Here is a 20,614-nt window from a genome sequence, read left to right as displayed (position 1 = left end):
AGGAAATATTGACCTCTTCACAGAAAGGTGTGCTTAGACTAAAAAAGATGACTCTTCTATCTCCGTAGAGTTGGAGCAACCCACACTCAGACTTGTGAATATGCTCACCAACTACCATTCAAGGCCTTCAAGGAGCCCTGTTATGCAGGCATATTTAAATTGTTGGCCATTGGAGAGTAATTCAGTCCATCTTGCATGTATTCCCCTTGAGGTCAGCCATCAAAGGACAGAGCCAATTGACCCACGCCCCCATCTTCTAAGTTTTTTCTGTAACATTAAGCTCATTGGGTACGTTTAAGGTACTAAGACTGAGTATCAATTTCTTTATTAATATTCTGTGTGTGTGTGTCCTTATGTGTACCCTGTTTGTGCAGTGTCTGGGGCGAGCTGCCCCATATGAGGAATTACAGTAGAGAAAGCATGTGATGCTCCACAGTGCATTAACCTCTGATTTGGTGAGAAGAGTGGAAAAGGGAGGCTGAGGTGGTGTAGACTTCCTGTTTCTTACAGACGGCAGAACACAAGAATAAGAGTGCAAGCAAAGAGATAATCTGCTTAAAAGCACTTTCTGGAACCCAGAGACCTCAAACACACAGGAAAAACTAGACAGGAGGAAGAAAACGTGGTGGAAGTGGCAGGAGGCACCTCTCAGCTCCAACCCTTAATCCGAAGCAAGGGAAAACCCATGATGCTGCCAGCACAGGACACGCTGGTACTTGAGAGACACTCAACAGCATCATTGAGGGATCCGAGGATGGCCATTTTCCTTCACTTGGTATCAGATGTCGTGCCAAATATGAGTGCAGGGCAACCTGAAATGGATGGCTAGGGAGAAGAGGTATCCCAGGGCAAATAGGCTTTTAGACAAACCACAAACCCGTTAACCTATTCATGAGGGAAATATTTTGCCTGCGTGAAGTGCCTGCTGAGGCCAGAAAAGGTATTTGGATAGTGCAGCATCCACTGTGAGTGCTGGGAACCACTCAGAGTCCACATCCAAATCTGTGGGAGAAATACAAGCAAAATAGACTCTTCTATCAAAGAATTAAAAAGACAAAACTTCATTAAAAATAAATAGTAAAGAAGTCACTTGGCAGAAATCTGAGCTCCTCTTGGGTCAGTAGGTCAGTACTTCTGACAGTTGCCTTCTGTGCAGCTGTAGTTCGTTTATCAGTTGTGCCCTAATCAACAGTGTAAGAGCGTGAGGCCCCGCTCTGAGCACAGGACCCCATCATGGTAGGAATGAAAGCCCAGTGCGACCCTCACTGCGTGTGCTTCCCTGCTGATTTGACCAGCTAGGTACCCCTCTGCAGAAGTGAACCATTCTGCCTTGCTGAGCTACTTTGGATTTCGTTGTCATTTGCTTGTGCCCCCAGACCCATTTCTAACGGCTTCAAGTGCTCATAGCCGCCGACTGACCTCTCCATCTCTTCTGATCATTTCTTAATGGTTATCTGGATTCATCTCTCCGTATCCTTAGACCAGGGATTTCATTCCAAGATGAATTTTTATGGGGACAACCATGCCGTATTCAAACTGCACCGGGCAGAGCCTATCCCCTTCCTGATAAAAAGATGAGGGAAAGGCACAGTATGTTAAAACCAAGATGACTCAGGAGTACAATGCAAAATATGATAAGCAGGTCAGTGCACAGAGCTGCCTAAACTCAAAGACAGAATTACTTGGCACGAAAGTTCACAAAGTCACAGTTCAGACTATCTTTTCAAAGCCTAACCCACTATCCTGAAGCAAACATAGGTGCCGTGCTGGCGCTCTTAATCCAGCAACCCTCGCAGGGCACAGGGCGGTGTCCAGGAAAGCAAGGTCAGAAGGGGCCGGAAGTCGGATGTTCTGGGCACCTGTATTCTAGACACAACCCAGTGGGCCAGACCCCTGGCTTTGCACAGGCCTAGTCACAAAGGTGATGCCCCATGCCCAGACTGTTTCACACCCAGCTCACACCTGGGCCTGAAGACAAGCGCAACAGCCTATGACGTCATGCCATGGCTCCTGGCAACGCCTTTTCCTTTCGGGTTCCTAGGCATTCCCAGGTCTTAAGCTCTAGGTGGTGTGCAGGGGAGGGACGCGGGAGGTCTCTCTCTAGCTGCCGCGATGGGAGAGGGCCACGGAGACACTTTTGAGGGGGTGAGCATCGACCGCCTGAAGCTGGAGCTGCTGGAGGAGATCCACATGAAGTGAGTGGGCGCCATCTCTACTCTAGGCCTCGTGTGAGGGCAGGAGGAGGCCCCTGTGTGTGGGAATTAACGCAGGGCTCGCCAGGCAGCCTCCCAAAGCGGTGTTTATGGGGTTCTTTGTCTCGGGAGGAGGAGAGGTGAGGGGTGTGGGTGTGGTACGCAGCAACAGATATGTGCAGTGCCTACGGCTCCCAAAAGGGGGCATTAGATCCCCCGGAACTGGAGTTTCAGGCACTTGTGAGGCTTCCGGTGGGTCCTGGGAACCGAACCCGGTCTCAGGTAGTGTTCTTAACCTCTGAGCCATCAGCACAGCCTCATTTACCTTTTTCTTTAATGGAGGCAGGGGAATACAAGTGAGTTGCCCCGCTCTTATAGATCAAGCATAGAGGAACTGCCTGTAATCTTGAAGAAAATAAGATTGAATTTGTTTTACACGTTTCTCTGTGAGCTTTGTTAGTGCCTCCCACATCTGTGTCAGGGGTTATCTGTTGTTATCTATTAGCATAGCTATTTCTTATGCTAGTATTTAGCTGGACCCTGAGTAGCATGTAACAGCTTCATTGGGATCATAGTTAAACATAGATTCATACTGGTCTCTGGTGGATTCTAGACTTTTATGCGTTTTTAACTCCTTCTAGAACTGACTGATCAACCTCTGTTTTCCCAACAGCTGTTTCGCAACAAACTGCACCTCCAGTAAACAAGCGTCTATAATAATTTGGTCCTAAAGTATGGGTGGGTTGCTATACATTAGTTTTCTCATGTTGTCTTCAATTGAATTATTATTAATAAAAATCTTTCTAATAACAGGGATGTTGTGCAGCTCTCCATGCTTGAGATACGGCATAAGATAGCAGAGCTGGAGGCCAACCTCAACAGCGACCATGCAAGTATGTAGTAAATGTTTATGCATGGGACTCATGCCTGGTGGCTGTCGTGGGTGAAATGACACATACTGAGTAATAGTACCAAGCTTTCAATGCTGATTTTTGGTGATTCAACTGTTTACAATAAGGGCTTCTATAGGAATACTTAAGAGTGCTAAGCTCTGCCTATATTTTTCTACCTTGTAAGCTCAGTGCAGTCATCAATACACAAAATTTGCTTCTGTGACATCAATATGTAACTTACTTAGTAATAAAATATCACAGTCTCCTATTTAATCAAGTCACAATCTTTTGTGTCTTAATTATTGGACATGGAATATAATTAATATTTCGGGTTGGGTGTTTTCATGGGAAGACTGTGAGGTAAGGGAGAGTACATCACACACACACACACACACACACACACACACACACGCACACACATACACACATATCTTTAAAATTTGTTACATAGTCAATTAATGAACCCACAAATATTGGCCAAGATCCTGTCATGTGCCAAAACTTTGGATGACCTTTGTTTCTTCCATTCTAAGGAAGTTGACTTGTGATTGAGAGAAAAGGTCAAGCTAAAATCTGAGTGTGAGAAGAGATGGGAAGTGGACGTGTATGAGCGACTGTTGAAGGCAGCAAGGGCTTGAACTCAGTGCTGAAGGACTGGAGGCGTTTGTTAGTCTTATAGGAATGAACTTTGGTTTTAAAGCCAGTTTTACATCTCTGTGCCTCTTGAGGGAGCCATGAATGAATGCACTGCTAGCCAGATCTGAGGTAAAGTGCAGCTCTGTAAGGAAGTAGCCAAAGGGGAGGTCACATTTCACTGTGACCTGTGTGGTGGCCTGTGGATAAGTCACAGACCTGGAGAAATGGCTCAGCAGTTAAGGACACTTCCTGTTCTTCCAGAGGACCCAAGTTTAAATCCCAGCACCCACATGGGGCAAATCAGCAGCACCCACATCAGGAAGCTCACAGCAAAATCACCTGTAATGATAGTTTCAAGGGGTTGAACAGCCTTGTCTGGCCTCCTTTTGTACCTATGTGCATGTGAAATATACTCACACAAATGTATATATATGCGTCTTTCTTTTTTTCTTTTGATTTTTTCAAGACAGGGTTTCTCTGTGTAGCTCTGGATGTCCTGGATTCACTTTGTAGACCAGGCTAGCCTTGAACTCACCGAGATTTGCCCATCTCTGCCTCCCCGGGGCAGGGATTATCGGCTTGCGCCATCACCAGGCTCCCATGCCCCATTTCAATTGGCCTGTTGACCTTCTTCCAGAAGAAAGAGCAATCCACCAAAGACTTCTTTGACCAACAAAGCTTTGCACTTCACTGCATCTGGCTCCCTGCTCCCATCCTGCTCCTGGGTGGCCTGGCCTAAGACAGACCTAAGTCCTATCTACTTGAACTAGTCAGTGATGTTACTGCAGAGTAGGTGTAGGCCCCATGCTTTGTCTTTTCCTTGCCGCCCCATCGTCCCCAGTGTCTGCTTCATCTGAAAGACAACACACCAGCTTCTTTGGATCCATCGTTCTCTTCAGATGACTTGCCTCTCTACCTTGCAGTAACACACTTCCAAAGACACAGCGGGGTTCTGTATCCTCCCCTTTCTTATCTGTCTCTTACTTAATCTAATCTGTTTTGTAAATGGATTCATTTACAGGCGAGGGAGCTAACACAATCAGTTTCACACCAAATCCCAGGAAGCCCTTAGGCAAGGGTTGCCTATGTGCAGAAAATGTGGCTTCCTGTAGTAGTTGAACCTGTATTTAATCTCCAGCCTCAGCTCCGAGCCATTAGGAGTCACATTTGCACCTCAGGCTTAGGACCCCCCCCCACCCCCACCCTCTTGAGGGGGTAGAGGTAGGAAATGAGCTAGATTTGCTCAGCGACTTGACTTCCTGATGGCCTCATTCACTAGTCAGGAGACTTGCCTCCAGGGTCACTGGGGATGCCTGTGCACTAAGCCCAGCACTGAGCAGAAACTTCTGGGATGTGACTCTCTCAACTGTTCTCCCATGTGCTGGGCCCTTGATCTTTCTCATCATCTTCCAGATTTCTTAAAAACAAAACACAATGCCCAACTAAGAAAAAAAGTCAAAAGCAAACAAAAAACCAAAACACACACACACACACACACACACACACACACACACACACACTTGGACTGCTTCAGGCTTCAGTCCTTTCTTTTTAAAATTGTGCACCAAGTGTTGGGTAATATTCTGTGGTCATGTGGGGTCAATGCCCTCTTATACTGATGACTGTCAAGTCCCTTTTCTACTGGAACCCTGCCCCCCGCCCCCCCACCTCGAGCTCTGTAGAGTTTTCATTTGTAGTCTGGTTTTAATCTAGAGCCCCTTTGGTTAGCAGGCCAAGTTATTAAGAGATCAAACATTTTCAGACTGGCCTTAGCAGTATATGCTAATTTTTTTCCATAAAATTTAATTTGTCCCATTTAAAAACTAGGAAAAGAATCCTTCTATCTCAGCCTGGCCTAATACTTAAAGGTGAGACAACAGATGCAATTCCACTGTTAGAAAAAACCCCAGATGCTGGCTGCTATCATTAAGATGTCATCTGTTTGAAAGTTGTAGCCAAGTCCCCACCTCAAAATAATTGCAAAATATAAATGAGTGTAATTACTAGTTAGGAAGAGAGAATTATTATGATTTTCAGTTTGATAGATGATTCGCTATCCAGGGCTTGCCATGAGATTAGTGGGACACACACACACACACACACACACACACACACACACACACACACCCCAACAAGATGGGGGCTAGGCATGTAGCTCATCCTCTCTTTAAACACACATACAAGTAATATGGGGCTAGGCATGTAGTTTTCTCTCTCTCTTACACACACACACATACATACATACATACATACATACACAGACACGCACACACATGCGCATTTCCCTTTATACTGGTGAAAAAGTGCATCGCCCATAGGGTTGAGAACTCAATGGCTTCAGCTATGTGCTTGTATTCCTCGTTCTCCGTTCCAACAGTTCTCAACCTATGGGTCTCAACCATTTGGGGGTAACAGAGGTCACATATCAGATATCCTGCATATCAGATATTATGATTCATAGCAGTAGCAAAATTACTGTTATGAAGAAGCAACAAAGTAATTTTATGGCTGGAGGGGGGGGTCACCACAGCACGAGCAACCTGTTATTTCATGGTTGTATGACCAATGCCTTTTTTTCCAATGACATGCAGGAAATTTAGGGTTTGTGTAGTATAACTTGAGGCCACGTCTTATTCCTCCAGCTTTAATCTTCCCACTTAAATTGCTGTGGTTCGGAGGCCTTTTGTGCTTCCATATAAAATTGCCATTGTTCACTCACGGAAAAATTTTCCTTGGAATTTTGATGGGGATGGTGTTGTGTCTGCAGACCACTTTCATCATATGAAATTTCACAACACTAATTCTGCCAGCCGTGAGCAGGGAAGGACTCACCATGTCTCCTTTAGCTTTGGCCTTAAGGCTTTCATCGTAGCAGCCTTTCACCTCCTACTCAGTCATCTCTGGGATTTCTGTTTCCTTTTGCTTTTGAAGCGTCTGTGAGATTTTTTTTCCTTCTTTTAACTGATTAATGTTTTCATCAAGTTCATCGCCACTAATTAGACATTTCACTAATTTTTGTGTGTTTATTTTGCTTCCTGCTACATTGGCCGGCTGTTTATTGTGTCTAGGGTCCTTTCAGCTACAGTGGTACCCTGACTTCCTCCCTCTCTGCATCTTTCACATCTTCCTCTCTCATCTGGTGTTCCATCTAGGCCTTTGAGCCCCTTGTTATATAATGTGGAGGGAGGGGGAGCGGGAGGTGTCTGTGTCTGGTTACAGAAGAGATCCTTTCAGGTTTTCTACACTCAGCACAGTGTTGGCTGTAGCCTTTATCGTGTTGAGAAATGTTCTATTGGTAGTTTCTTTGGTGCTGTTGTGAAGGGTTGTTTTGCTTTGTCAAAGGGTTTTCCTGGGTCCATTGAGATGCTCATATGATTTCTTCTCTTCAGTCTGTGTTGTATCACACTGAGTGATTTGCATATGTTGGGCATATGTTAATAACCATTTATTTTTTTTTAACCCCCTTAAGTCTGATGTAACATCCTTTGACTAGGAAGCCAAACTTTGAAATACATTCTCAGCAGATGCCTCGCTCCCACTTATTCAAAAGCCAAGAATATCACCAGATAGCATCTGAAGGCTACCACAGAATTCACCCCACTTTGCTGTGTCCTGCCTACTTGCGGACACACTAGTTTCTTAGGTAAATACTTTTACTAATGAATTTCTTAGGTCTGTAACAAATAAAATCACATGTCAACACATCTACAGCAGAATGTGTTACTTAAGGCAACTTCAATCCATGTCCCTGGGCCGAGTTCACTCATATTTAACTAAGAATGAACCCTCTTATGCCCTTTGAGGAAAGAGCTGTCTTTTGTATTCATAGTAGCATAATATTAAACTGTGAATTATACTCATGTAAATAAAATATAAACTATTTTGGCCGCATTCTTATCTTCCATTGTCATGGTACAAATTGGGATAGGTGGCTTGAGGTAGGTGGTCAGAAATATAATTGCTTTTACCTGGGGTCAGTGATGTCTCTTGGGAATATGTTCAGTAATTCTGGTCTTTGCTTTCCTCTCCTTCCGTGATGCATTTGTCCTGGGGTGTGTTCTGGTGTCAAGGTGTGCCCTGGTATGTCCTGGTGTGTCCTGGTGTATCCTGATATGTCCTAATGTGTTCTGGTGTATCCTAATGTGTCCTGGTACGTCCTGATGTGTCCTGGTGTGTCCTGATGTGTCCTGGTGTGTCCTGGTATGTCTTGGTATGTCCTGATGTGTCCTGGTGTGTCCTGGTATGTCCTGATGTGTCCTAATGTGTCCTGGTGTATTCTGGTATATCCTGATGTGTCCTGGTGTGTCCTAATGTGTCCTGGGGTGTGTCCTGGTGTCAAGGTGTGTCCTGGTATGTCCTGGTGTGTCCTGGTATGTCCTGATGTGTCCTGGTATATCCTAATGTGTCCTGGTGTCAAAATGTGTCCTGGTATGTCCTGGTGTGTCTTATTGTGCCCTGGTGTGTCCTAGTGTGTTCTGTGTCCTGGTGACAAGGTTCCATCTGTAGTGCTGTTTCATTCATTCCCTTGGGATCCCACTACCCACTGGATCCCAGGCTTCATCTCAATGTGTTAACGAGAGAATAAAAAAACAAGTCATCACTTTTGTCCTTCTACAAAGCTCAACTTCAAGGTTCCGGGCCGTGACGTTGGACAAGGAGCTTTCAACTCTGAACTGTGTTCACCTACACCACATCTTAGCTCTACTTCTAGAGTTATAATCTTTATTTATTATTTTTGATACAAAGTCTTGCTATGTAGCCCTGGCTGACCAGTGTTTCCAGACTTTCAGCCTCCCGAGCCACAGGGGCTACCACTGTGTACCATCCTGACCAGCGTTAGCTCTAACGTCTTGAGAATGTTCTTCAACCTTTCTGAGCCTTGGCTTCCTTGTTCATAGAATGACTAACTTTTACAATGTGAGCACTGCGTCAGTTAACACTGCAGTTTTCCATGTGGCCAGCACATAAGTGGTGAGACCGACTTCAGACACTGCATGGGATACTGGTACTGTCAGGATGTTGTGTGGATGTCTCAAGGGAAGAGACACACTTCTAACTCCCTCCCCCCAGTATAATATACCATAAGGAGACAGAAAGGGAAGAGTAAGTGGGAGCAGAGACACAGAAGCTGTCCTGAGTTCTGGCTATGACATAGCATGAGTATGGCTCTAATCCAGACTGTCTAGGAGATTCTGTCTTAGAGAAAATACTTTAAAATGATGTCTTTTCTCATTCACTTGTATTAGTGATAAAGTCAGGTAGTAACGACATAAAATTGAATTGGTTCATATTTTATTGTATATGCATGTGTGTGTACATGTTGGTGCAGAGGTAGGTGCAGGTGCTCATGTGTTATCTGTTCATGTGAGTGAGGAAGGTCAATATCTGTGTCTTCCTTGATCACATGCCACTTTATTAATTTGGTATTTTTTAATATTTATTTGGTTTTTGAAACAGGGTTTCTCTGTATTAAAGTCCTGGTTGTCCTGGACTCGCTTCATAGACCTGGCTGGCCTCGAACTCAGAGATCCGCCTACCTCTGCCTCCTGAGTGTTGGGATTAAAGGCGTGCACTACTATTCCCAGCTTATTTGGTAATTTTTAAAGACAGGGTCTCTTAAGACAGACCTCTTACCAGACATTATTGACTCCATGGGGGTTGAGGAGGGCGACCTCCTTGAAGGATTAAAAAAACAAAAACAAAATAAAACAAAAACCCACAAAACAAATTAAAAACCCAAGTATAGTGTTCTTGTAGCTGACAAGGTCGGCCTGCCTCTGCCCCTCCTCCAGGTCTGGGGTTCCATAAACCCACCTCTGCACTCATCATTTCTGTGAGATCTGAACTCAGGTCCTCATGTTGCACATCAGGCACTTTATTGTCTGAACCATCTCCCGGCCCTAATTTGTCTCCCCTCCCCCTGCCTCTCGGCCCCCCCACCCCCACCCCGTTTTTATTCAGGCAGCGAGTGGAAAATCCGGTATGAGACCCAACTGGAGCTGAATGACCAATTGGAAAAACAGATTGTGTCTCTGAACGAGAAAATGCAAAAGGTCCGTGGGAACCCTTCAGGTACAGAAGCTGCGCTCCTCGTGTGGGAGGGCCGAGGAGGAACCGCGGAAGTACCGACGGTTCCTTCCGCTTCTTTGCAGACAGGCTGTCTTCCATTCGCGCCTATGAAAGAATGCCGGTGGTAAGTAGAGGGCGCCTAGGGTTGGAAAACAATCACCAGGAGTGTAAAGACCGATACAAAACCTGAGTAAAGGTCAGGGGAGCTGGACGAGGTCCAAGATCTTCCGGCCAGTCTGCCCCTTAAAATCTGGGCGAGGATCGAACGCAGGGGCAAATGCAATGGAGTGGAAAGTAGCCGGTGGCACGCTGGCAACCTGAAGGTACTTGCTTCTCAGTCCGAAGCCTGTTGAGCACCGACTACCATCTCCTACGTATCTAAAATGTGTTCAGTCTCTTCCCACCGTAACACGAAATGTATACACAGAGCTGTGTACACAAGAACACACACACACACACACACACACACACACACACACACACACACACACACACACTCAGTGGAATGAGCAAGGTTGTCCTATGATGACATAAAACTTCACAGGGCCACCGCATGCCTTCTTCTCAAGGTTCCCTAACATCCTTTTCCTCTTTATTGCTTTGTTGTTGTTGTGTGTTTTTTGAGGCAGGGTTTCTCTCCTTAGGCTGTCCTGGAACTCACTCTGTAAACCAGGCTGGCCTCAACTCATGAAGATCCGCCTGCCTCTGCCTCTCAAGAGCTGCGATTCAAGACGCGCGCCACCACCACCGCCACCGCCCAGCCCTTTTGCTCTTTTATGCTCCTTTTCATTCCGGATAAACTCAGTTCCCATATTTTATCCTTCACAGAGCACGTGCGGTTTTCTTTTCTTTTTAAAGTTTGTTCATATATTCACTTTACATCCCCCACACAGCCCTCTCCTTCTCTCCTCCGGGTCCTTCTCTCCCACCGTCTTCCCACTTTGCCCCCTCCTCTTCTTCTCAGAAAAGGGGAACGCCCCCCAATATCAACCCATCCCAGCATATCAAGTTGCATCAAGAATAAGCACATCCTCTTCCGCTAAGGCCAGGTAAGGCAGCGCAGCTAGGGGAAAGCGATCGTGATCGCAGGCAGGCAGCGGAGTCCGTGTCAGAGGCAGCCCTTGCTTCACTTGCTAGGGGACCCTCATGAAGACCATGCTGCCCGTCAGTTACATATGGGTCAGGGGCCTAGGTCCAGTCCATGCGTGCTCTTTGGTTGGCGCTCCTTTACCTCAGTCTCTAGACAGCGGGTGAGATAAAGCTGAATGTCCTTTGGAGCAGGCGATACTGGGTGCAGAGTGGCAGGGGCTTGCCAGGTCCGCGCAGCTCCAGCCCCACCTTTACCTTCTCCCATTCTTCCACACAGTGTGAACCGCCTGTCAGAACTAACAAGCACGTTTTGAGCAGCTGCATGGCAGGGCACTGTCACATTCACAGGATCCTAGGGACCAGGGAATCTACGGATGTTTTCTATAAGTAACTGCCATTCCTTAATGAACGACACTGAGAAATTTCTCATTTTTGTTAACGACAAATCGAGATGGAATGAGGAGAGATTAGTCTGTTTGCCTACATTTCTGTTACTCCTGACCTAGCAATACTGAAATGTCCCGAAAGATCAGGAAAATAATCCCTCCCCTCTCTCTCTGAAGTTGGAAAGACAGGTGTTTCTCTTCTGCGGTGGCTCACATCGCCATCTTGTGGCACTTTTAGGTATGGCTGCTACAGCTGCTGTGCCTTAGTCACAGGTAGAATTTTCATAGGACCCATGTAGCACTCGACCTGTAAAATGCTCCTCACGGAAGCAAAATATCTGGTTACCCGATGCTTCACGCCCTCAGAAGGCTCGTATAAGGGACATTTAATATCCAGGTAATTATTCTCAGTAGCACAGGGAAGAAGGTTTCTGAGCGGCGGGATTGGGATTCTAGCAACAAGGATCAAGAAAGGAAGAATGGACGGCTGTCTGCAAGGACTGAGCAGCAAGCACCGAGGCCTGAGTGCTGTTGATGCAGTCTCAGATCCTCCAAACCTGAGCGACAAGACACAGATAGTTTTCGGAAGAAAGGACAGAATTAGTGTTGTTCAGATATATAGTAATACTTGTATATAGTTTTCAACTTCCCATTTAGGCTGACAGTAAATGGCTAAAATTAGTTTTATGTGTCAGGCTGTGAATTTACAACATCTCAAAATTTCTGACATTTAAGAGGAGTTAGTTATTGTTTTTTTTTTTAAATGTGTGTCTGCATGAGTTCATCATGTGCAGCATGTGTGTGCGGTGCCAGAAGAGGCAGGAGGGCATTGGAGTCCCTGGAACTGGAGTTCTAGGCAATTGCGAGCCTCCTGCTGTGGGTTCTGGGAATGTGGGTCCTCCTCAAGAATGTGAAGTGCTTTTCACCACCCAGCGTCTCTTCTGCCCCCAGTGTGTCTCTGCCTTTGTTGTGGGGTGTCAGTCCTCAGGGGCAACCTCCACCTGCATACTCACAAATTGCCTTCAGGTAGCTTGAATGCTAACTGTGTTTCTAGAGCCCTTTTGACACCCAAATTTATATGTAGTACAAAGTATATTAAGTGGCTGTGCCTACTGTATTATGAGAAGATTAATGAAGGAATCTTGGGTTGTGAAATGAAAAGCAGGATGTAGAGTTCCCATCGTCCACCTGGCTGTGGCAGACTCTGGACCAGTCCATGCACTCTCTAATTTGCATCCCCTCAAAGTTCAAAACAGTTTACTTGAAAGCAGGTGAACAGCTTCAAAGCAGAAAGAAAAGTTAATGAATGTGAGCCACATATGTAATTAGCAGGTCCTTCCACAAGGGGGCGCTTGTAATCTCAGCATAAAGAATCTATCCAGGCTGGTGCTGTCTGGGGCTGCGGTTAACTAAGTTGTATTGTCATTTTACTCTCTTAAAACCTCGAGTGGGATGCTTTAATATGCAGCTACCTCCCACCATTCATGTTATTGCTGTTGTTAAATTACTCAGTGCAGCACTTGAACATTAGTTTTGAGAAAAAATAGGTGGCTGGTAGGCTTCCTTTCTGTGTAGGATGGCAAAGTAACCCCCCCAACCCCCCATTTAAATCCTAACTATGTTTTACTTCAGGTATGCAAACACAGCGTTGCAGTGTAACCTTTTTAAAGCAAGTTAAAACAAGAATGTAGGTGAAAATGTTTAGTTAGAATACTAAGAGGCAACCATTGTGGAAAACAGTTCTTTCATAGAAGAAGCATGGAATCTCTTGTGTCTATTTTGAGGATTTAGTTTCTAGGAGCATCTTTAGCTTTAGTTTGTCTTCGCTGGATGGTTTTCTGGCTCGTGGCCATTGATTCATGCAAACGGATACGTGCCTGCTCAGGAAGATCTCCTGTGGATGGGGCAGCAGGGTCCACTTTGCAAATACCCAGTTTAGTAAAATTGTCATCAATAAAACAAAAGAACCAAAAATCCAAAATGGATCTTAAAAGTTATTTTAAAATAATTTAGCACTAATTAAGTTGTTGTTTTTGCTGTGTATAATAAGTTTTCTGTACTAGTCTAGACTCTAGGCTATATGAAGACTGGAGTTCTAGGGAAATCTAGAACAAGTTCTTATTTTCTCCACTGAGTAACTAATTTTGATGCTAGTATAATTCCCATGAGATTGCCATGGCAAACCTTCATATCTGAGCTGTGCTATAATTTTAAAGCATGTTTTGTATATGTGTGTGTGTGTGTGTGTGTGTGTGTGTGTGTAGGCGTGTGATATGTGTGTACTTGTGTGCATGTGTATATGTGTGTGTGTACTTGTGTGCATATGTGTATGTGTGCCTGTGTACTTGTGTATGTATATGTGTGTGCACGCACGCATGTGTGATACACAGCTCATAGCAGATGAAGAAAGGAAATTAAGATGCAACCCAGGAACTGGGGCCTACACAGGGGCACAGTGCTGAGGCTGGCCAGACCAGGATGTCTTGTTCTGTGTGGACCCACCAGGGAACCCACAAGAGATGGTGATGAATAAAGTCAGGACAAGTCAGAAACAACAACTGATCTAAAGCTGCCAGTTAATCTGTGAGGGGAATGCAGAGCCAGACAGAGAGAAAACCATGACCCCCTAAGCTCAGACACCAGGGCAGGTGGTCACTCTCACGTGTGGTCTATTTAAGGATTCATAGTTAGAGTGTAAACTCTCTACTGCTACTGAAATGGAGGTACCCCTATGCTTCTCAGATGTGTTTTCATAGAATGTTCCATTTTAGCCAACACTCTTTGCTGTGGAACAAGTGAGGGAGGCAGAGGCAGTGTGTGTGCCTGGAGCCTGGGCTCTGCTAATACCCTTTTTTTTTTAAACATGGAAGACTGTAGTTTATTATTTTGTGAATTCATTTTTATACACCCTTCCATTACAAATGCAAACTCCTATTTCTGTATTAAAAATTTACAACCTACTCTTATCTAGCCCAAACCAACAGCCAATGTAAAATTGAAAGACCATGCTTAGTGGTTTTTTTGAAAATGAGTTCACTAGGACACAAGTTGTGTAAGCACGACCACGGTGTTGGTTTGGCAAAGCTGAGTTCGGTGTGTTGAGTAAAGATTGAGGCTACTCTTTGAATGTGGCATCTGAGCGCAGAAGAAAGGACAGTTGATACTTGAAGTGAAGGGCTGAGCTCACTGGAGGATGAAACTTCACAGGCACGAGACGTAAGGACATTTTGGAGGACCATAGCTGGGGGAACGGTACTTTATATGAGACAGACATAGATCGGACAACAGAGTGCAGAGGGGGGCAGCAGTGGCATGGCAAGCAGGCTCCAGGCCTGTCCATGGGGACTTGGCGTCACCTCGTGTGGATGGCACACTTTCCCTCAGCTAGGACACTATTTTCTGGGTGATAATGCCATAGCCGTGGACCCCAGAGCTTTACAAATAGAAGATGAGAGTGAGACACAGCACTGAGAAAGAAACTGTGCTCTCTACAAAGCAGAGCTCGGCTCTCATCCTCTGCCTACACTTAGAAAATCCCAGCCAGATCAACATCACAAGGCTGATTGGTTCACAAAGAAAGCATGATGGTCCAGGCAGCGTGCCTCGGACTCCCCAGGCAGGAAGAGTGTTTGATGGAGAACCCCACAGAGCCACAAAGGCAGAGAGAGCTATTCCTGGCATATGTGGGGTTCCATTGTTGACTGACTGTGCCTAGGGTTTCCTCTTAGTTTTGCTAAGTTTTTTGTAGGCTGCGTGACTAGGGCCTATCTGTTTCCGGCCAACCTCCTCGGCCTGCCCTGTGGTGAGACCACAGGACCGTTCCCCGACTCCTCCTTCCCCTCATCCTCACAAGGGCATCGCCGATCTTTATACTTTTAATCCCAACTTGGCATCTACTTCTCAGAGGACTAGCTATAAAACCGGTGGCACCGAAAGTGGGATAAGGAAGAGGAAGGTGGGGCGTATCTGTCTGGGCCACTGTGTAGGCAGACAAATCTGTCCTGATTGAGGAATATGCCAGCTGGGCATCCCAGCATGGCAGTTCACTTTCCAAGGCCCTATTATGACCTCAGAGTGTGCACCAACAGATAGGATTCTGTGGAAGAAGATACAAGGCAAGTGTTTTGGAAGTATAGGGTTTGCTAGTAAGTTGCACTGCGGCACGCATCAGAATGAAGAGAGACAGGGAACTGTTAATGAGCAAGATTTTTTTTTTTCCCAGACAGGGTTTCTTTGTGTAGCCTTGGCTGTCTTGGACTCTCTTTGCAGACTAGGCTGGTCTTGAACTCACAGCAATCACCTGACTCTGCCTCCCGAGTGTGCCACCATGCCTGGCACGAGCAAGATCTTAAGTGTAAGACCAGACAGCCTTCTTAGAAGCTCTTGGGAACCTCTGACCCTACATTAGGAGACCAAACGCAGTAGGTCATGGGCTGAAGTCCACTCTGTGAGAGGCATGTGAGTGCCCAGGCCAGGTGGGTCTATTATGTGAAGGACAGGGCCCCAGAGGGATGCTGGGAATCCCAGAGCTGTGACAGTGCCTCTGGAGAGGTACCACTGAGGCTGCTAATGCAGCTCCTCCTGGGCCTCACGTGATGAGAGTGGCCTTATTGTGGCTGGAGCCCTGTGTTACTGGGAAACTAGTGTTTTGTGGCAGATCTAAGTGATGCCTCTTAATGGTATACTTCTCTCACTCTTTAAAATGTATAGTGTTAGGCTAGAGAGATGGGTCAGTGGTTAAGAGCACTGCCTGCTCTTCCAGAGGTCCTAAGTTCAATTCCCAGCAACCACATGGTGGCTTTCTGTGGACGCCTGGTGTCACTGGTAGTTTACACCAGTGTGTGAAGTAGACATGAAGCACACAGGTGGCAGAGGCCATATAGCTTTTGCCCAATGTTAGGGTGGCAGCAAACTGACAATGTCAGCACATATGACCCTGGGAACTTTCTTACCTGGGTTCTGGTTCCAGTACTCCTATTAGCCAGTGGCACATTGTCAGGATAATTATGTAACCCCTGTGGCTTGCAGATTTTCTCTACGTTAAATAGTAAGACCAGTTATCTCAAGGTTTGTAATTCAAATCAAATGAAGCCATCTATGGAAAATGCATATATTCTGATTTCTCTTCAGATCTTATAAACCTTTACTTTTCACTAGAAACTTCATGCAGAGACACAACTCTGAGTCTTAGTCCAATTTGGGGACCTTGGGACAACAGGTCTAATTTTGATAAATCAAGAAGGCACTTAATGTAATTCACGGCAGAGACTTCAAAAAACACAACTATTCTGTGTACTATTGCCGTTACTTATGGAATCACGTCACACTTGGCTCTAGCTGTCTTTCACTGGAGAACATTTTAATTTTTTTTGTTGTTCTTGTTGCTTAGAACCATACAAGTATATAAAACTCTCTGTTCCTACTTTCAGGAGTCTTTAAACATGTTACTTAAACAACTAGAAAAAGAAAAAAGGAGTCTGGAAAATCAAGTGAAAGACTACGCGCTTAAACTTGAGCAGGAATCAAAGGTGGGCTTAACTCCATATGAAGCAGTGGGCTTGATGCTGCTGTTTAGTATTTCCTGTAAACCTCTTTCACAATGAAGTGCTTACAAAGCCATTTCATCTGATATGAGAAGCAGGCGAAGTAAAGCCTGACCTGGTGCTGACCCTGTTAGGATGGCTATCGGGTCTCTCACTCTGCCTCTACCTGGTGTCTTTTAACAGGCTCACCACCGGACCAACAGTGAGCGCCGAAACTGCTTTGTGGGAATGTCTCAGGTAACTCTGTCTCCTATTGCAAATTCTGAAAGCTTCCTCTGACTATGAGTCGTTTTATTTTTCTGTTCTTGTTTGGTGGCCGAGAAGCAGGTGTCGGAATTATGGAAGGAAACAGGCCACACTTTTAAGTATACAAAGTAGAAAGGAAAAGATGTAGCTCTTAGAAAGAGATGGAAGGGTATCCCCGGTTAAAAGAGAAATTGCTTACTTTGATTCCTATTTGGGACGATGCAGATAACCTGCATCATAATCCTCAGGTGCCAGAAAATTCCAGGCAAATCACTTCCTAACTGTTCCTGGTGGGTCTGAGCTACACTGCCAAGCACCGCTGTGGGCGGAAAGGGATCCATACACTGTGTGCCTGTCTCAACAGCTTCCACTTGATTTTCAGTCTCATCTGTGACACTGGTGGTGTCACAGAGCTTGTGCTTTATATCACCAGTGCTGCAACGTAGGTCTCCTTATGGTTTAACGTTTTTTAACATCCCACACATCATTGAGCGCATTCGTATGCACCTTGATATTTGATGTTTATTGCATATATTTATATTAACTTTATTTTGCTGTGGGTTTTAAGGATTAGGATGCGAGTTTCATTTTCAGTGAACAGTATCCAAACAGACGTATCCAGACTTTGGGTGAATGTGTAAATCTCAGGAAAATGTTCTAGAATGGAGAGAGACATTTGGATATTACTTGGTGACAGTAATTGCAGACATGTGCAGGAGGGAGATAGAGCAAGGACCACGTGTAAGGTGAAAAGACAAAACAGTCCAGGACAAGGTTCCGAAGGGCATTGATGGTGACGTCAAGGGAGCCAGAAGAAGTGTGCAGCTCGGCAGGTCGGGAGGGGTGTGCCTGGGGGTCTGCTGGATGACCCGTTATAGGGATGGAGCGTTGAGAACGACCTATGAGGTATGCTTGGGGCTTAGTGCCAACAAGGTGAGTAGGAAATGAAACAGGATGGACCAGTCCCTGCCATCTCTTGTTCTGTTGTAGCAGTCAGTGCCCCCTGCCTGGTCCATGGTAGGGGTTGGGAGGCAAAGCCTGGACCAGCAGCACAGGCTCCCTCCTACCAGTCCTCTAACGACACACGCTGCTTGGAGCACACCCTTTATCACTCCAGCCTGTTCCGCTCCATCTTGGAGGTCTCTTGTGAACACTAAGTTCCCTACAAGGCCTTGACTTGATGGGAAGACTGCAGGCTATGAAGCCAGGCAGACTCTGGATTTGAATCCAGCTCTTCATTTACTTGCTGTGTTACCTTTTGAAAGTGTGTGTGTGTGTATGTGTGTGTGTGTGTGTGTGTGGTGTGTAAGCATGTGCATGCATGCTGTGGGCCAGAGCAGGCCACTTGCTGCCTTCCATTGCTCTCTGCCTTGTTGCCCCGTGACAGTCTTCCACTAAGCTGGAAGCTCGCCATTTCATTGAGGTTGACCAGCTAAAAAGCTCTTGGGATCTGCCCGTTTCCTTCTTCCTCCTGGAGTTGCAGGGGGGCACAACGGTGCCTGGCTTTTTACTTGGCTTCTGGGGGATTGAACTGAAGTCCTCATGCTTGCTAACTGGGTGCTCTTAAAAGACATCCCCAGCCTCTACTTGCTGTGTGACCTTTCTGGACTCTACTTTCTTTGCTTCCCTTGAGGAAGGATCTAATACCGCCAGTCTGCAGGACTTCCGGTATTTAGAGAGCCCTGTGTGTGTGATGTGGAGAGTGAAATATCCTACACATCAGAGGCTCTAACCTCCAGTAGCTGTGATGGGGGGGGGGCGCTATCTCCCCATTCCTTCCTGATCTTTGGGCACTCACTCCATGTTGGGATTTCTACTTGCCTTCTAGAATCGTAGAGCTAACACATGTATGTTTGCTTTACACAACTGTATGCCCCTGTGGAGGTCAGACAGGGAGCTTGGCTCTTCCTGTTGCCTTACTGTTTACTACAAAGCGTATCAAACAGTGTTCAGAAGCATTTATGCAACAGATAATCAAAAGCCCATTGCTAGGAACACACTCATGCACGTAAAACATCCTTGGAGATTTTGTCAGAGGCAAAAAGTGAAAGTCCTTTGCCCCTAAAACATCTATTTACCTTTATTTAGCTAAAATAATTCACATAGGTGGATTAATCCTCCCAACTGTGAGGAATCATGCGGTGTACAATCAAAAGTACAATCAAAGCCAGCAGCTTTCCTGGAAGGCCTCACTCCTGTCCCCAGTATAAATGGTAACGAGGGTTTTACTCTAGAGCAAATTGTTAATCTTTATCATCAAAGGTGGCTCTGGCCATGTGAGTTTTGTTCTTTCTACATCGAATGTATAAGAAAAATTGATCCTGTGGGAGCTGTGTTTGGCCAAGCTGTTGTAGATGCTGCTGTGTGTTCATTCTGGCTGTCTCATTTTCCTTTCACCAACTCAACCTCTGCTTTGCTCGTCTCCCCTTCCTTTGACCTCTATTGAAAGGATTTCAAGAGATACAGAGAGCCGTGTGGAAGACAGGCATGGCTTACTGCGGAGTGAATGCACTCAAGTAATGTGAGCAGACAGCGGCCAAGGAGACCCCTGGCCTGACCTGCTCTCTAGGCGGCCATTAGACTCTTTTGATTGACAGGTCTGTTTGGATAGTTGCTTACAGGAGGAAGCAATGGTGTGCCTTTGTTCTTCGGCAGAAAGCCTCCTACTATAGAGTAATCTCATAGAGGTCCAGGACTCATTCAGCCATTCATGGCCCTCTAGGCAGTTTGGTGTCAGGCGCCTTCCAAGTTCAAAGACGTGACTTGGATTCCTTTTCTAGCCAGTGGCTAAAGTCAGTTTTAGTTCTTGGTTTCAAGTTGTTGACTGTGAGGAAGGGTCTGACCCCTGTGTCTTCCAAGCCTGTTTCCAAGCCTAACTTACCACTTAACAACCAAGATGGGTGTGTTTTGACCCACTGTGTGTGTAAAGATCCTGCTTCGTAATGACTCACAGGCACAAGGAATTATTAAAGAGTGAGGCAGGACTGACTTCTCAGAGTGTTACAGGCCTGATAGGTTTAAGTTCTGCTCTCTGCTCCAAATGACAGAATTTTAGCAAAGGGCATGAGAGTGTTTAATATAAATGCTTTTGGTTTGCAGATAAGAGATTGTTCGACTGCCCAACAGTTCTAAATTCTCCCCCCCCCCCTCTCTCTCTCTCTCTCTCTCTCTCTCTCTCTCTCTATATATATATATATATATATATATATATATATATATTTGTGTGTGTGTGTGTGTGTGTGTGTGTGTGCAAGCGCGCTCACGTGCATGGGCACATGCACACATGCGCACATGTGCACTGCATCTGTGCTCATGTGTGCTATATACACACAAAAGAGTATATGGGCACACATGGAGGTCAGAGGAGGACACACTCTGCCTTATCCACTCATGACAAGGGCCGCTCACTGAACCTGGGTTAGGCCGGTGGCTGTGACACACAGATCTTCACTGACAGTGTTGGGTGGGTTGCTTACAGTTTACATGATGTCCCTCAGATCCTGTTGTCGCTGAGCTGCTTCTTTCCAGTGCTGCTCTTGAGAGATGAACTCATTCAATCA

The 20,614-nt window shown here is 45.7% G+C and overlaps 1 protein-coding gene across 1 annotated transcript in view; it reads left to right on the top strand.

Annotated features, from left to right (window-relative positions):
• The first annotated feature begins 256 nt into the window (after nucleotides 1-256).
• Nucleotides 257-20,614, top strand: part of LOC311590299 (spermatogenesis- and oogenesis-specific basic helix-loop-helix-containing protein 2-like) — a 61,382-nt gene continuing 41,024 nt past the window's right edge. Inside the window, exons 1-6 of the mRNA XM_084769185.1 lie at nucleotides 257-2,195; nucleotides 3,006-3,085; nucleotides 9,683-9,793; nucleotides 9,874-9,914; nucleotides 16,695-16,793; nucleotides 16,992-17,045. Of these exons, the coding sequence (XP_084625311.1) occupies nucleotides 2,113-2,195; nucleotides 3,006-3,085; nucleotides 9,683-9,793; nucleotides 9,874-9,914; nucleotides 16,695-16,793; nucleotides 16,992-17,045 (468 nt within the window). The 5' untranslated portion in view covers nucleotides 257-2,112. The remainder of the gene's footprint in view (nucleotides 2,196-3,005; nucleotides 3,086-9,682; nucleotides 9,794-9,873; nucleotides 9,915-16,694; nucleotides 16,794-16,991; nucleotides 17,046-20,614) is intronic.

The sequence above is a fragment of the Acomys minous genome (assembly GCF_964271855.1).
Source record: "Acomys minous genome assembly, chromosome: 19".
Taxonomy (NCBI): Eukaryota; Metazoa; Chordata; class Mammalia; order Rodentia; family Muridae; genus Acomys; species Acomys minous.
This window is presented reverse-complemented; position numbering and strand designations above follow the sequence as displayed.